The following is a 15,729-nucleotide window of genomic DNA, read 5'->3' as shown; positions in this document are numbered from 1 at the left end:
ATCATATGGCACAATCCCAAGGTAAAACGCTTGGAACACTGCTACCACATAGTCAGAATACAATCAGTGCTGGCCGTTATTATTATTACTATTTCCATCCCAAGCACAATTCTGCCTCTCCGTCCCTCATCAGGACAAGCACTGTCTGAACACTGTAGCAGAAATTTTTAAGGTAGTGGATCCTAAGAGAGATCCCAGAGTGCCGAAAGCTTACTGTTCAGTAGGGAAGAGAGAATCTTATACCACTGTTGTCTTCTTTAGAGCAGACATTTTTGAGAGGCTTCCTGGAGGAGGTGTGGTCTGAGTTGCATCCTGAAGGATGAGAAGAAGACAGCCAATTGAAGAAGGACCTGGAAAGCGCTTGCTTGGAAACACATAAGCAAGGTGTGTTTGACGAATTGCAAGTTACCCTGCATGCTGGGGACCAAGATGGGTGTGTGTGTGGTGGGGTGGGTGTGGGTGTGGGTGTGTATGTGTTGAGGGGGTGGCGGGTTAAGGCATGAGGTTGGCGGAGGCAGATGCTGAAAGGCCACCTGGAGTAGAGGAAGGAGGCTCTAAAAGGTCCCAAACTAAATCGTACTAGTGGGGATAGAGCAAGGGAACATACGTGGGAACTGTTTGCATTTTTTACCTGTGGATGGAATGAGGCAGGGAGGACAGGATCTGGCTGTTTATTCCATGTCGGGGGACAGGGCAGGGGAGATGGGAGAACCCAGGTTTCTGGCTGGGGCAGCTGAGGCATTGCAGGTGAGGGGAGATGAAGGCACCGGAGTGACGTGGCCACCCGGGGACAAGGTGTGGCCCAAGAAGAGAGGGGAGGACAGAACCCTGTGACACACCCCAAAATCTGACTGGTGAGCTGAGAGAGGAAGGAGAACCAGGTGACAGGAAAACTTCCCTCCAAGGGGGCATCTTCTCCTCCCCTCCACGAATCCAAACTCCTTGGCTGGAGGTCCTCGCTCCTCACTCAACACATTCTGCCTGGGCTGCTGGCCACCCTCAGGCATGGGCGTCTTGTCCTCCAGCACCATGGAGGAAACGTGTCCCCTGAAGCAGTCCTAGCGCATCAGAGGCGCCCAGGGGATGTCCGTGGTGACGGCAGCTTAGTGCCGTGTACTGCAAACATGGGGTTTCTCCTAAATGTCCTTCTTTCCCTGACCCAGAGTCAGCCACCCCACGCGGGTCCACACGCCCACAGCCCAGTTCCAACCTTGTGGGGCTGAGAGTCAAGTCTGGGTGGCAGAGGAGGGTGTGAAGGTGCTGCTGCCACAGCCCCTGCCTCCTGGACCCGGAGGCCCTGCCCACGTAGCTCGCCGGGCAAGCAGCTCAGGGCCCACCTTCGCGCTGATTTGAAGTGGTGGGACTGGAGCCCCAACAGACTCCACCAAATAACAACCCTACAGGGTTTGGACCAAGGAGTAAGGCCAAGGTCAACCCCTGAACACCACCACCCCCAGCACTTCCTCGCCAAGTGACCTTGGGCAAGTCTTTTAACCTCTCAAAGCCTCCAGTTTTGCAGGGGGTCCTAGGGAGGATTAAATAATTCCCTTAAATGCTTAACATCATGCCTGGCAACTAGCTAAGCATTCAATAAATGGTAGCTATTATTATTATTAAAGAGCTTCCTGGCATGCTGATGCAAGTTAGAGCAAACGAAAATGCCTCTGACAGCTCCCTAATGTAACACCTTCCACCCCACCCCTCCTCCACCACTACCACCTGGGAATTAATTATAGCCCTCCTTGGGTGTTTTCCAGACGTGGATTTTACACTGATTCTAGGTTGCAGAACTCGAATAAATGGAGGCAGGTTTCAGTTCAACTGACAAAAAGCAGCTTCAAGTGGTAGTGAGCTCCCCGTCACCTCATGTGAACAAGCTGGCCCAGATGACCATTTGGCACTAAAGCTCTAAGTTAACATTCCTCGCTATACAATTTTATTATAATTCCCTCGCATTAAACAGTGGTGCCAGTAAGCTGTAATGCTTTGTGTCATTTGGCAAAATGAAAAACTGGCAATCCTACTTTGGCCCTCCAAAAAATTTTTTCTGAAATTGTACCAGTTTGTGATATCTAAAATCTTAACTCCCACTTCAAAGAGACCCCCCTTCCTGGGTCTAAGATTTAAGACCCCCTGACATAGACACCTAAACAGCCCCATTTGGTGCCCGATTTGAACCTATTTCTTGAATCTAAAACCTGGCTCAGGGACTTCCCTGGTGGCACAGTGGTTAAGAATCTGCCCACCAATGCAGAGGACAGGGGTTCAATCCCTGGTCCAGGAAGATCCCACATGCTGCGGAGCAACTAAGCCTGTGCACCACAACTACTGAGCCTAGAGCCCACGTGCTGCAACTACTGAAGCCTGTGCGCCCTAGAGCTCGTGCTCCGCAACAAGAGAAGCCCCCGCTCCCTGCAACTAGGCAAAGCCCGTGTGCAGCAACGAAGACCCAACACAGCCCAAAATTAATTAATTAAAAATAATAATAAAATAATACATGGCTCAGATCAGTGAAAATCCCAGGGGCAATACCAGCAAGTGCCACTGGGGCTAAGCTGGGCTGGGCCAAGGGAATAGAGACCTGGAAATGTGTTAAGCAGATGCAGAGTAGGGTCTGCCCAGACTCCTTTCCGCCCTCTCCACCTCCCGGAGTGCCCAGTACAGAACTTAGCGGACCCAGATCCCTCCCTCCCACCATCAACACTCAGCCCCAGCCTCGTCTCTACTCCAGGGCTTCAGCCCTCAGGGAATCTGTCCTGCAACCCAGTGTGGCAGTGACCTTCCTCTGGGAAAGGTGCAGTCGTCTCAGGACTTAAATGTAAAGCAAGGAGTCAGCAAGCAGGAACTGGATGGACCCCAAGTTCTTGGGACTTTACCTTCCCATCCTGTCTCCCAGTGCAACCTCCTTCCCCATCATTCAAAATGATATTCCCTTTTTTCAACTTTTCAGGCTTTGAAAAATCAGCTGCCTTTGTAACTCAGGGCTCCCCGAGGTTGACCCATTACAAATTCAGGACACCCACCAGCTGCACCCTAGGGTTCCTGCCTAACAAGAAAGGTGGTATCCGTGTAGGTACGGGTCTTTCTAGGATGCAAGGAAGAGCAAGCTGTTCTGGATGTGGTCCCACCAACCAAGCAAGCTTCCTCCCCAACCAAGCTCTGGGAGACCCCAACTGTCCCGGATTCTGATGGCTACATCCCGCTGCCCACCCACCAGAAGAAAAAGGAGCTGGAGGACAACATGGAATCAAGTATACATTTTAAAAATTGTTTAATGGAACATAAACTCCTTTAGAAAAACATTCAGCTAGGTGATAACACCCATAGAAAAAAACACCAATCTTGTGTTTATCTTTTTTAATTTGGCATTTGTTATTTGCATTTATATTAAAGCAAAGTGCATCTTTTCTTTATTTTTGTTTATACACATTGCACAATACATAAATAATGATGCTTATAAAACGTCTTTATATTTACAAGTAATAATATATTTATATATAACATAAAATACATTTTTTCTTTAATAAATCTCAGGGTTTTTTTTCAGGAGTCCTTTTTCTCTCAAAGCACTACAATGCTAAATTTCCAATGAGAATGCTTCTCTTGTTCATTTAAACCTTTGTAGTTAGAAAAATAGCTTATGTTAAAGTCTAAACATGCTCATTGAGCTAAGAGCAGTGTCAACGTATCATACGAGTGTATGAGTTGTAGAAGAAACGGAAGAGTTAGGTGTCAGCTCAGGATGGTACCTTGGGTTAAGATGGACCGAATCCTTCTTGGTGGGAAGGGGGGGCGGCTCCCCTCGCTGGTCTAACAGCAGAGCTCAACACACAGGCTGCAGAGGGGAGGAAAGTGCTGAGCTGGTTTTCTGAGTCCAGGAAAAACCTGATGTAACCAGGGCAGGGGAGAGGCGGAGGGGCCTGAGAGGGCACTGGGTGAGCAATACTGTGACGGGGGCTGCCCCGGCAGCCCTCGGGAAGCCCATCTCAGAGGTATCCAGGAGCAGATGGCCAAAAAAGAAAGACACGACAACGGCAGCAGGGTGGCCGGCGGGGAGTGAGACAGCATGGAAGGACAGGTTCTGGTTCAGCCTCTGGCAGGGTGGCTTCTAAGAAGCCTGCGGACAGGCCAATGTCCTAGAAGGGGAGAGGCGGGATGGGGGCTTCCCCAGGCTGGGGGACAGAGCCTTGCTGCTGGCCGCTGCTGGGACACCCGCTGCCCCACTGTGCAAGTCCAAGGAGCAAGAGGGACACAGCTTGGGAGCGCAAACCTCTCAGCGGTCAACATCCGTAGGAAACGCACAGAGCACACCGCTTCCCCCATCTGCGTACACACACACTCTCTCTCTCTCTCTCTCTCTCTCTCTCTCTCTCTCTCGTACACCCTGACGAGGGCAACGAGGACCCCGAAGTCGAGGCCTGCTCCCCATTTACATTGTGTTCGGTGGTACTGATTTTTGCTTCCCCTTTTCATGCCTCGGTGTTCTGCCAACCATACCACCCACCCCCACCAAAACCCCAACAATTCTTTTCATAAGCTATTTCTCAAAGAACAAAACAGAACATAAACAAGAACGAGGGGAAGGAGGGGAGAAAAAAAAAACAAAAAACAAACGACCAAAGAGTTTGCATGAAAAGCAAGCACTCAGGAGGAAAATATTAGCAGCAAAGTAGTTTGGACTGGGCCCGCTCGGCTCCCGCTCTGTCCTCTCCCCACGTGGCTACCGGCTGTTGAAGATGACCTCCAGCCAGCACGGGCAGCTGCTGATGAACTGACGGGTGTAGCACTGGCCCCAGCCCTTCACGAAGCTGATCTGCACGGTGAAGCCAGTCCACGGCTGCTGCATGAACTCGTGGTCGTTGGGCCGCTGCAGGCTGTACGCTTTCTCGTAGTCAAAAGCCTTGATGGAGAAACCGGGGAACACTTTGTGTACCAACAGCGTCCTGGAGTCCGGGTTGTCCAGTGTGGCTGACTTGATGAAGATGGGGTAACTGCTGCGGTTATACACCCACACGCCATCCACTTCCCGCGTGAGCTGGATGCCACAGCCGATTTTGCTCCGTACTTTCTGCACCAGCTGACTCTTGTTGTCCGAATTGAGCTGTCCGAGGCAAAAGCCATTCCCCTGAGGTAGATCATAAAAGATATCCAGGGAGGGCTCCTGGACACAGTAGAGCCTCCCCACTCTCGTCTTCTCCTCCCAGTATGCCACCACGCACCAGTGTGACCGATCCCCAGGCTCCAGAAGAAGTTGGGAATCTAGAAAACAAAATGGCGGACATGGTTGGTGGTGATGGAGACCGGCCTTTTCCTCTTCCTCCCGAAATCAAGATCACACACACCCTCATGATCAGCTTGTCTCTCAGTGCAAGACAGAAGGAGGGGATGGGGTGCTGGATGTGTTGCAGGCCGAAGAGTCCTCCTACTGGGGCCTGGAAATCTTGACCCAGTGATGGAAGAGCCTTGCCTCTAAGCATGGGGCTTGCTGGGGAGCCTCTTCCCTCCACTCCCCACACCCTGTCAGAGACCCGGGATACCGGCACGTGTGCCCACCTGGCCAAAGGAAGCACCATCGCTGCAGAGCTCAGAAGCCAAGACCACTTAGTAACTTGGCTGGTCCTGGTTTTAGGGCTAGAAAAGGCCTTACAGTTGGATGGTCTAGAATTACAGTTCTTTAAACTGGATGGAACCTTGAAGGCCAGCAGATCCAGCCCCTTGTCATCCTCATGAGAAAACCTGGGCTCAGAAAGCTTGTTGCTCAGGCCCCAGGGATGATGGAACCAGACCTCGACCCCAGGACCACCTGCTAAACAGTCTTTGTGCTTGTTGTCTCTCAGTTCTCAGATCAGTGCCTTGGTCATAAGGAGGCGCTATCCGGGGGGGAAAAAAAATTTTTTTTTTTTTTTTAAAAAGAGGAGCCACTGCAGAGCTTATTCCCCGCCACAAATATTTATTTACTTATTTATTTATTTGGCTGTGCTGGGTCTTAGTTGCAGCATGTGGGATCTTCGTTGCCACGTGCAGGATCTTTGTTGCCGTATGTGAACTCTTAATTGTAACACGTGGGATCTAGTTCCCTGACCAGGAATCGAACCCTGGCCCCCTGCATTGGGAGTGTGGAGTCTTAGCTACTGGACCACCAGGGAAGTCCCATATCCAGGAAAAATTTTAATGGACGTGGTTTGGGGTAAAAATATCTATCTTCCTAATAGAAAAATAACTCTCAGTGTGTCTGTCAGCGGCAGCTCTGTACACGTGAGTTCAGGTAAAAATGCCAAATCACAACCTGCAAGCTGGTGTCAGCCCAGACTACCTTAACTTCCTCCAGCCCAGACAGAAGATGATGTGTTTAAAGTGGGTACCGCCATGCTTGCAGGGCCCCTGCTTGCGGCATCTTCCTCTTCCCCTTCCCTCCTTAGAAGCATCTAAAGTCGCTGCCCTGCCCCCTCCTCCCCTGGAGGGCCCACCCCGGCTTTCCTAGACATGCTTCTTCCCACGGGCAGCAGGGGAGACTGGGGTGATTCTGTAAGATGACTCCCGAACAGGCGCTCAGAGATCTTTAAAAGCGGGGCGTGTATGAAAGGAAAGGGGGCCCTGGAGGCTGGCATTCCGACTCCTCCAACTCCTCCTTTAAGCTGGAGCCGGCGGGGCAGGACTCACTCAGACTGGGAACCGTAAGTCTCCCCAGCCCAGCCGGGCTGCAGGAACACTGTGGTTTGTGGTGGCAGGGCGGAGACCGGAAGTCTTGTATTTGTTAACGAAAATGGGGAGAGACGGGGGAAGGCCTGGCAGGCGGCAGAGGCGGCCTCCTGCCCTCCCCGTAGTCCCTGCTTCTCACTTACTGGGCTGGGGGGCTTGGGGCATGAAGTTGGGGGTGGTGCGTGATGTCTTTGGGTTTGATTGGCCTTTTTGATTTTGGAACCACTGGGTTTTAGAGCCTGGATGATGATGGGTTATACAGCACAGCAGCTGGGGGTAAAGGAGGGCTCGGGTCCCGACTGTCCTGCTGCCCCGGCAGGCTGGGTAACCAGTGCAGCGCAGCGCACCAACTCCTTCCAACGTTAACAGGCATGTAAGGACCTGGGAACCAGTCAGCTGCATTAACTTTACATGGAGGTGTCCCGTGAATAAGTCTGTACAAAGGCGCTGTGAGCCACTGAGGCAGCCAGAAACACCCACCCTGAGCAGCGGTCGCCTGGACGCCCCACCTGGCCTTCCCAAATGCCTGCCCCGCCAGCTACACAAGACGGGGAAGCTGAGGGCTCCTTCCTCCCCTCAACCACCACCACCCCACCGAAAATCAACACCAGAAACCTGGCCCATCACCCCTGACCCCGACATTCATCTCTGAAGCACAAGTGTGAAAGAGGCTGTGTGCATGGATATGAACACACTTCGAGTGTGTGTTATGTGAACGTGTGTTTGCGTGCACATACACAGGAACATATGGAAAAACAAGAGAGGGACAAGAGCTCCAAGTAGAAGGTGAGTCATGAGGCATTAACTTGTTTCTGCAAAGTATCCATCAACTGCTAATAAACTCGTGAGCGCTGGCGATCTTTTGAACCCTCTTGCCGAGGGAGCTCAGCTCTGAAGGCTATACCAAAGACCCATAACATCCACGTAAGTAAAAATGCTCTGACGTCCAAGTTTGCCGGGTTGGAGAAAGCCCTCTTCTGGAAGGCACAGGGCGCCCACCTGCCTGCTTGTTTGAGGGGGGAGAGCGTTTCAAAATGTAAGAAGTTCTCACTTATTATCCCAACTCAGGACAACAAACTGGCCTGGAAAGGAAGGCTCAGGAGTCGCTGGGAGGGAGGTTCAGGAGACCCTCAGCGGAGCCTCACAATACTTTGTTTCATGAAGCCCGGCTCCCCTGAAACCTGGCACCGGCCAGAGCATGGGGGTTGGGGGAGTGGGGGGAGAAGGAGGACGGGGAGGGAAGGGGGAGGGGCGAGGGGGAGGGGAGAGGGGGAGGGGGAGGAGGGTGGGAGCCTGAAGATTGAGTTGCCCCTGTGCCAGGCCCACCGGCAAGGGGTAGGGGGCCTTGTCTGCCTGGTGGGCTTCAAGGGGCAGAGGAAGCTGGGCGGGGGCTGGGGCCTGAGGTTGGCCAGTAGAGAGGAGGGGGAATGGGGGGTGGGGGGGTGCGTTCTGGCTGGTTTCTCTTTCATCTGTGCGGCCTGACAATGCACCCAGCAATTTGCTGCCAGACATCCCCTGGAAAAAGAAAAAGCCTTTTTCTGTTGAGGTTAATGGCCCGGCCCAGATAAACAGCAGCGTGTGGGTGTCCCTGGATGTGAACAAGGTCCCTGAAAGCCCACTAGGTGCCCTAATCTGGGGCAGCAGGACCCCCACGTGCCCCCCCCCACATGTCACCCTGCAGTCCCCTAGTGCCCTGATATCTCTTCTCCTTGCTGCTCCTGAACTACACAGCTCTGAGCACAGAAACAGGCTGTCAGGCAAACCCATCACTACAGCGAAGGCCCCTTTTACACAGAACGCTTCTGGGGGCCCAGTACAATGCCCCAAATTGCCAGTTCAGACTCCGCTCCTTAGCCCTGAAGTACCCGGCCGTCTGGGCTCATTTCTAGGAAGCGCTCAGCATCATCTTCAGAGAAGCACAGTTCCTGGAATTGGGCCCACAGCCCACAAGCATCTCCCCACAAAGGTCGGGGCAGACGCTTAGCTCCTGGGGGCTTCCCAGGCCTCCAAGTGAGGAGCTGGGAGGACCCTGCACAGAAAAAAAAAGGCCCCCTCGTTACAAGGACTGAGGAAGGGTCTTAGTATCCTGGTTGCCGATACTTAACCTCTGAAGGCAAAACTCGCCGTCCCTTGTTAATTTCCCTCAGCTTTTATAACCTTTTCCGGTATTTTCAACAACTTCTCCCTCCTCAGAAAATTGTACGGGGAAAGAAAAAAAAAAGAAAATTGTACGGGGGCCTGTTTTAAAACTATATTTGTGCATTTTAAAGCATCCAAAAGAAAAGCTGTGTTGTCAAAAACTACCTAATCAGATGCCTGCTCACAATTTTTTCTTCTTATTACAGTTTAGGGAATTTGTGGAGCAACCCCAGAAAAGTGCTGAATCGGCCTAAAATTCCTTTAAGGTTGTTTTTCCCCCTCCCCTTCCCAATTTCCCTTAAAGCATAAAATCTACCCTTTAAAAGCAAAGCGGGAGGCCGTGTGGAGAAGGAGAAGGATTCTGCCTCGTGTTTGCAATTGCATTAGGGAAGACCACTTAACAAGGAGCTCCCTGCCTCGTACAAAGAGTTATTTAATTACCCTGGTCATGAATGAACAGACCAGACCCTTCTAGAAGATCAGAGGCTCATGAATGAATCTCATGCCTGGGATCGCAATGGCACAGGGTGACCAGACCCTCAAGGCCACATCCTAGGTAAGAGAGGAACTTCCCCCTTTTAAAATTTTTGATCTGAAGATGTGAGGAGATGAAGAAGAAAAAAACTGGAGGGAGGGAGGAAAGGCCAAGTTCAGTGCCTCGACGGTACCATGTCCGGTCTCCAATTTAGGAAGCTGACCATGAGGCCAGAGAGGCAGAACTGTTCCAAAACACCCAGCGGGATTCTGAGAACGCTTGAAGTGAGGCCATCTCACCCTAGCTGTGTCCACACACAGAGGCGGTGCTGATGGGACGGGGGTGGGGGTGGGGTGGGGGTCCCCAAGATTCTGACTTTTCAGGACAGGGACATACTTGGGAAACGAAGCAACACAGAGAAAGCCACAGAAGCAGGCACCCGCTGAGTCCAATGTGCCCACTGCCAGGGCGCCAGTGGGCTGGAATAAAAGGCGGGCGGGCGGGGGGCGGGGGGTGTCTCAACCCACTCTCATCTCCACGAGGCACTTGAATTATAAAGGGATTATTTCTCTTATTCAACATTCTAGTTATCCCACGGTGGGATGGGTCTGCGAGCCCCCTCCCCAGTGGTCCAGCAGAGCACGCAGCTGGGGATGGAACCTGGGCAGAAATGGCTGCCTCACCCGGGCTGACGAGGGCAAACGAAGGGCACAACATGCAGACCCAGAAGTAAACCTGGCAACCCTGGAACGCAAACATGGCCACGCCTCGCCCTCTCAGGTCCAGGGTCCTCCCTCCTCGGGACTCCGGCGCCACCAAGGGTTGCCTCATCCTGTCCTTCCCCCTACATCAGTCATCCCAAAGGTTAACAGCTTCATCGGCCCGGCTCCCCACCCTGGTCAGGAAACTGTTCAGAGAGCAACCAGCCCATTTCAGGGACAAGGGATGAGATAAAAGGCGACTTGGTGCCAACCCATCGCATCCACTCTCATCCCAAGCACAATTAACCAAGTCTCTCGCTGGTCTCTAGTTTTCAGGAAGCAAACACATAAAAACTTGCTGCGGTGTCTGGGCTCAATCTGGGTTCTGGGGTCAGCTCGAATCATCCACGCTTACAACCTCACCCGGGACACAAAAGATGACGTCAGAGCTGCTCCCTCGGATTCTTGGGGCAGCAAAGACATCTCTGGGGTTTAGAGCAAGCTACCACGGGGGCTGAAACTAACTCAAAACGCTTCAGGTTAACTCTCAGTTACCCAGAAAATGCTCAGACCCAACCCATCACCACTACCCCCAAGCTCCTGTACCAAATGGATCAGAGACTGAACTCTGGCTGGTAGAAGGCAGGACGGAAAAGTTGGATTTTTTTTTTCAGAGCTCTGCAACGAGGTTCTCCACTGAGGCGGCTGGACTGGGGGGTGGACAGGGGGTGCCCCAAGCTCTCCTTCAAAGGCCAGGGTGCTTCTTCAGGTCCCTGGGCCCAACCTCACTCCTCAGCGAGTTCTACCCGCCACGAGCTGACCAGCTATGGAATCAGACACTCCCCCTTCAATCTGCCTCCCATGTCACCTTGGTGGTGACTTGAGCTCATCTCTAAAATGGAGCTCCCAGTACTGGCCACATTGGCATTGTGACAATTTGATAAAAAGCAGCCAGAGGTCAGGGCCTGGCCAGCAGCCACAGCGGAGGGTCTCAGCTCTTAGGGGCATATTATCTCTTAGGTTCTCCAAATGCTCGGAAAATGCTGACAACTCTTCGTCCCCCCCTCCCCACCCCCCAGGTGGGAGAACAGTTCTGGGCTGACACCTTCACCTAACGAGCATTTACTATGTATAGTTCTATTGAAAGGGGCTCACAGAAAGGGGACCCTGTGAGGCTGCACAGTATTACCATCCGTATGTTGAAGGAGGGGCAATGAGACACACATCACCTGCTGGAAAGCAGAGCTGGGTTCAAGGCCAGAATACTGGCTGGTGTGAGCTGTGTGTGGGCAGCTACCTCAGGCCTCGGAAGCCACCAGTCCTCTCCAAACACTAGCAAAAACAAGTGTCCTTCACAGCCCACTGTGGAAATGCTATGCCCACCGTGGCCCCCGAGTACGGGGTCCAGCTCCCTCGCACCAAGCAAGCCAGGAGTGAAACGGCTTCTTTGCCAGCAAGCTGCTGCTCCGTGACCTTGGCCAAGCGGCTTTGCCCCCTCAGAGTCTCAGTCTGACCAGCCCACAACTGGGGCAAAGGCGGCTGGGGCAAAACAGCCCCATGGGCCCCCTTCTGGCTCTGATGGTCTCTGGCTACACTCTGGGTTTCAGTATTCAACAACACAGGTTCCATTTATTTTTACTACCTTCTGGAGAGTAAGAAAATCACTTTGGGGAGCAGGGCCCACTTTTGCATTTCATTCGCAACAATAAAACAAAACCAAATCAAAAGGGAAAGGAGATTTGAGTCAGATTTGGCCGTGTCCATCTCTAAACCAACTTTTTTTTTTCATTGCAAAGAGTTACAAACTCATGTTCTTTCTGTGTTGTCATTCATGGCCCCCAGGAAAAGGTGAGTCCCCAGGGAAGGGTCTCCTGTATCACCATCTTATTTCCAATGCCCACCCACGCTCGGCACCCTGAAGCTTCTCACCCATCATCACCCTCCTTCCTCTTGCAAACTCCCCCGGGCTGACATATTTGGCAGGTCCTGCTAGTCTAGAAGACTGATTCGTGACTGTGCCTTACAAACTGTGATGAGTAATCAGTTACTAGAGCTAAAATGTACTTCCCTACTCCCCCAACGGGCCCCAGCCCCACCTCCTAAAGCCCCTCAAATGGCCCAAGTCGGAGGCCCCCAGCCCAGCGGTCCCTCCTAAGAGCAGTGTTTTGCCATCAGAGAATATAATTGAGGGTAGCGCCGGGGAAGGGGGGGGAAGCCACACAAATCAAAAGCTCCCATCTGTCTCGCCAGCCGGGCTGACGCGGCTTCCTGTGCCCCAGCCTTCAGCCATGCAAATTATAGCGTGTACCCGGCTGCCTGCCTTCTGAGGAGGCCAGCTCTGCCCAGCTCCGAGAGGCCTCAGAGGAAGGGTGGGGACTCCCAGCCCGGCCAACTCCATTCATAATATTTACAGTAAATGGGCCTCCCTGGCTGTTGGTTAGTGTGCATCCAGCCTCATCCTTTTCAAGTCTGAATTTCAAGTCTCTTCCACCCCAGGGTGCATCACCAAGTTCCCACCGTCGTGTTCCCCCCCGCAACTTAACTCAGCAGCTGCCTTCAGAAAGAGGGGTCACACACTTGCACACAGAGCCCCCCAGACCTGCCTGCGCGGGCATTATCTGCTCACCTGCCTGCCCCCTGGGTAGGATCCTGGCCACTCCCGGGAAGACATAGCAAGGAGGGGAACATCCCACAACAGAAGGGCGTGAGAGTCACATCTCTAACCCACCCACCCCCAACCCGGAGAGAGTCCAGAAATCCCCCCAAATTCCACGCGTGGATTCCCAACTGGTGGTGCGCGTCCACTCGCAAACACAAATCCAACACAGGAACCTACTCTTAAACCACCAGGATTTTCTTCTTTTTCCTGACCACTTGTAAGTACGCTGGCTACGCGTTAAAGAATCTTAATAAACACAGATGCACAATAAGCCAGTTTCCCGAAAGGACACAACCCCCAGAGGTGCAGGACGGGTTTTACCTGGTTCTGCAGGTCTGGGGGCTCTGCGGGAGCAGCTTTTGCTGTGGGTCTCAATTTAATAAAGCCCCCGAGCTGCGCGGACCCCCCAAGCTCCCTGCAAGGTATTCCAGCCCCAGACGCGGGCCCTGCCCCACCCCGTCCTTCACACAGCTCCAGCTCAACTCTCGTTTTTCTGGAGGGTAGAGAAACCGTCCGAAGAAGAGGAAAAATCCAGTGAGAAACAAAAGTCCTTTTCATCCCTCCCCTCCCCCAGCTCCCCTTGTTCCATAACAATTATGAAAACTGTTGGATGGGATGGCATTTTGAACATTTACTGCATTCCGGCCAATAAATTCCAAAGCTGGATCTGATGGAAAAGCCTTCCCTCTCCGGCCAGCTCCCTGGTTCCCCGCCCCCTGCTCACTCCCAGCCCTCATTCCTTCTTTCTTTACAACCCAACACCAGGGCCTGGCCAGGGCCGCACTGTACTTACAGGGAAAAACAACAGTACGACAGAGTGGAGACAGTGTGCAGACTGGAAAAGTTAATCATTACTTCTGTCTGCCTCCGTAATCTAATCTCCCTGGCTTTGACACACTCACTGCTCAGCCATCCCAGCCCTTTCACCCCCAAAGCACCCAGGACCTCCTAGGCGTGAGGCCCCCCCCCTCTCACGGACCCTCCCACCCCTAAGCCCCCAGTGAGGAGGCCAGGGGAATGAAAGTCCCCCTACCCTGGACCACGGTCACAAGGCCACCGCTGCTCAGTGCTGTGGGCTCCACATTTCAGAGGACTCTGGGCCTCACATAAATGCGGGCTCCCATCTGGCCTGTATTCCTGCAGAGAGCCAGGCCACCCCTCCTCCGCTGTCCTCCTCCCCCCCCCCACCCCATGCCACTCTCCTCTCACTCCCCCTGCCCCAGGGCTCACCCTCAAGTCCACCCAGTTGCCCCATGCAGATCCGTCTACGCAGACACTCAAGTCAGGATGGCCCTGCCTCAAAAAACTCAACACAGAATTACCACATGACCCAGCAATTCCACTTCTCGGTATATACCCAGGAGAACTGAAGCAGGGTCTTGAAGAGATACCTGTTCACCCATGTTCATAGCAGCATTATTCACGATCGCCAAAAGGTGGAAGCAACCCAAGTGTCCACTGAAGGATGAACGGATATCTATACACATTTAAAAAGAAAGGCAAGCCTGACACCTACTACAACATGGGTGAATCTTGAAGTCCTTACACTGAGTGAAATAAACCAAATACAAAAAGACAAATGCTGTACGAATCCACTCATGTGAGGTACCTGGAACGGTCAAATTCATGCCAGGAGCTGGGAGGAGGGGGGACTGCGAAATTAGTGTCTAATGGGCACAGAGTTTCAGTTTCGAAAGGTGAAAAAGTTGTGGGGGTGGATACTGGAGATGTTTGCACAACCACGGGATGGACTTAATGCCGTTGAACCGTACACTTAAGAAGGGCTAGAATGGTAAATGGTATGGGTATTTTACCACAAAAAGAAAAAGGCTCTGCCTCTCCTAATGCTCTCGTGTACACCCTGCCTTCTTGAGTACAAGGGATTCCATGGGATGGGGCTAAAGGACCCCTGGAAATGTATGCAAATATTGGTATGCACATGCATTTTTTGGGGGGAAAGATCTTTCAGCTTTCACTCATTCTTGGAAGAGTCTGCAAACCCAAAAACTTGAAGAACTACAGTCTTTTTCTTCGCCAGTGGAAGAGGCCATTAGCTACCCACCACCTCCGCAAAAGGGATCTTATTCTCACACACCTTCAAATCCAAGAGCCGAAGATCACAGATCACAGGATTTCATTCAGTACTGCAAGGGACTTGGAGACCAGGTCCAACTGCTTATTTTGTAGATGAAAAAACTGAGGTCCAGGACACAAAAATGGCTCAGTGAAGGCCATGCAGCCAGCTGATGACTGTGCCCCCATCCTCAGCCCAGGAAATCAGGCCAGCCCCAGGGGACTGAAACTTGGAGGGTGGGCGCTTTCCCTCCCACTGTAATTCTCTCCAAGCCCCACCCTGGGGCATCCGACATACACTTGAAATGGGGGTCGGCTTCTGAATCTTTGCAAGCGCCCCAAATCCAGGCCTTTTCCCAGGAAACACCGCCCCCCCATCCATAGTGGGCCTTTAACTGTGATCCCACTGAGCTGGAGATGAGGCCCATCTGTTTTTAAGAACTGTATACTGTGCACCCAGACCACAGGAAGGACTCAACTCCTGCTTCTCCCCTTGGTTACTGATTAATGAGGGGGAGGGGCTGCGCTGGCTACGAGGCTGCCCTGGGGCTGGCAAGGTCCCCAGGCGCTTTCTGGGCGCAGCGGCTCTTCCTGACCCTCTCTAGCCTCAGAAGCTCACTGGGGAAGGAGACCTGCCAACTTCAGCAGGTGACCGCAAGGTGGGAAAGGGTGACTGGAGATGGTAATTTAACCCTCCAGGTGGCAAATGCAGAAAGGTGAGTTTACTGACAGTACAGTCTTTTCTTGGCGTTGTCTTTTTTTGTTCCTGTTGAACGTCCACCCCAAGTTAAAAAGTAAAAAGGCAACACAGAAATGAGCAAACACGAGAGACACCAACAGTCCCTGGCCTGGTGATCTGAGTGCTTGCATCTGAATGACAGAAACTCCCCATTTTGCAAGAGGAAAACTGGAGTTGAACTCAGTTCTTCCCTTACTGCCCTGGATCAAACCAAAGGCCAAAAGAGCTCTCCCGACTCCACAGA

The 15,729-nt window shown here is 52.5% G+C and overlaps 1 protein-coding gene across 2 annotated transcripts in view; it reads right to left on the bottom strand.

Annotated features, from left to right (window-relative positions):
• Nucleotides 1-3,247: 3,247 nt before the first annotated feature.
• The window catches only part of SMAD7 (SMAD family member 7), a 29,714-nt gene continuing 17,232 nt past the window's right edge, over nt 3,248-15,729 (bottom strand). For both annotated transcript variants that reach the window (XM_082416623.1, XM_082416624.1), the window contains exon 4: nt 3,248-5,259. In XM_082416623.1, coding sequence (XP_082272749.1) covers nt 4,721-5,259 — 539 coding nt within the window. In that variant the 3' untranslated portion in view covers nt 3,248-4,720. The remainder of the gene's footprint in view (nt 5,260-15,729) is intronic.

The sequence above is a fragment of the Balaenoptera physalus genome (genome assembly GCF_965194825.1).
Source record: "Balaenoptera physalus genome assembly, chromosome: 12".
Taxonomy (NCBI): domain Eukaryota; kingdom Metazoa; phylum Chordata; class Mammalia; order Artiodactyla; family Balaenopteridae; genus Balaenoptera; species Balaenoptera physalus.
Note: the sequence above shows the minus strand (reverse complement) of the source record. Positions and strands in the feature narration are given on the sequence as shown.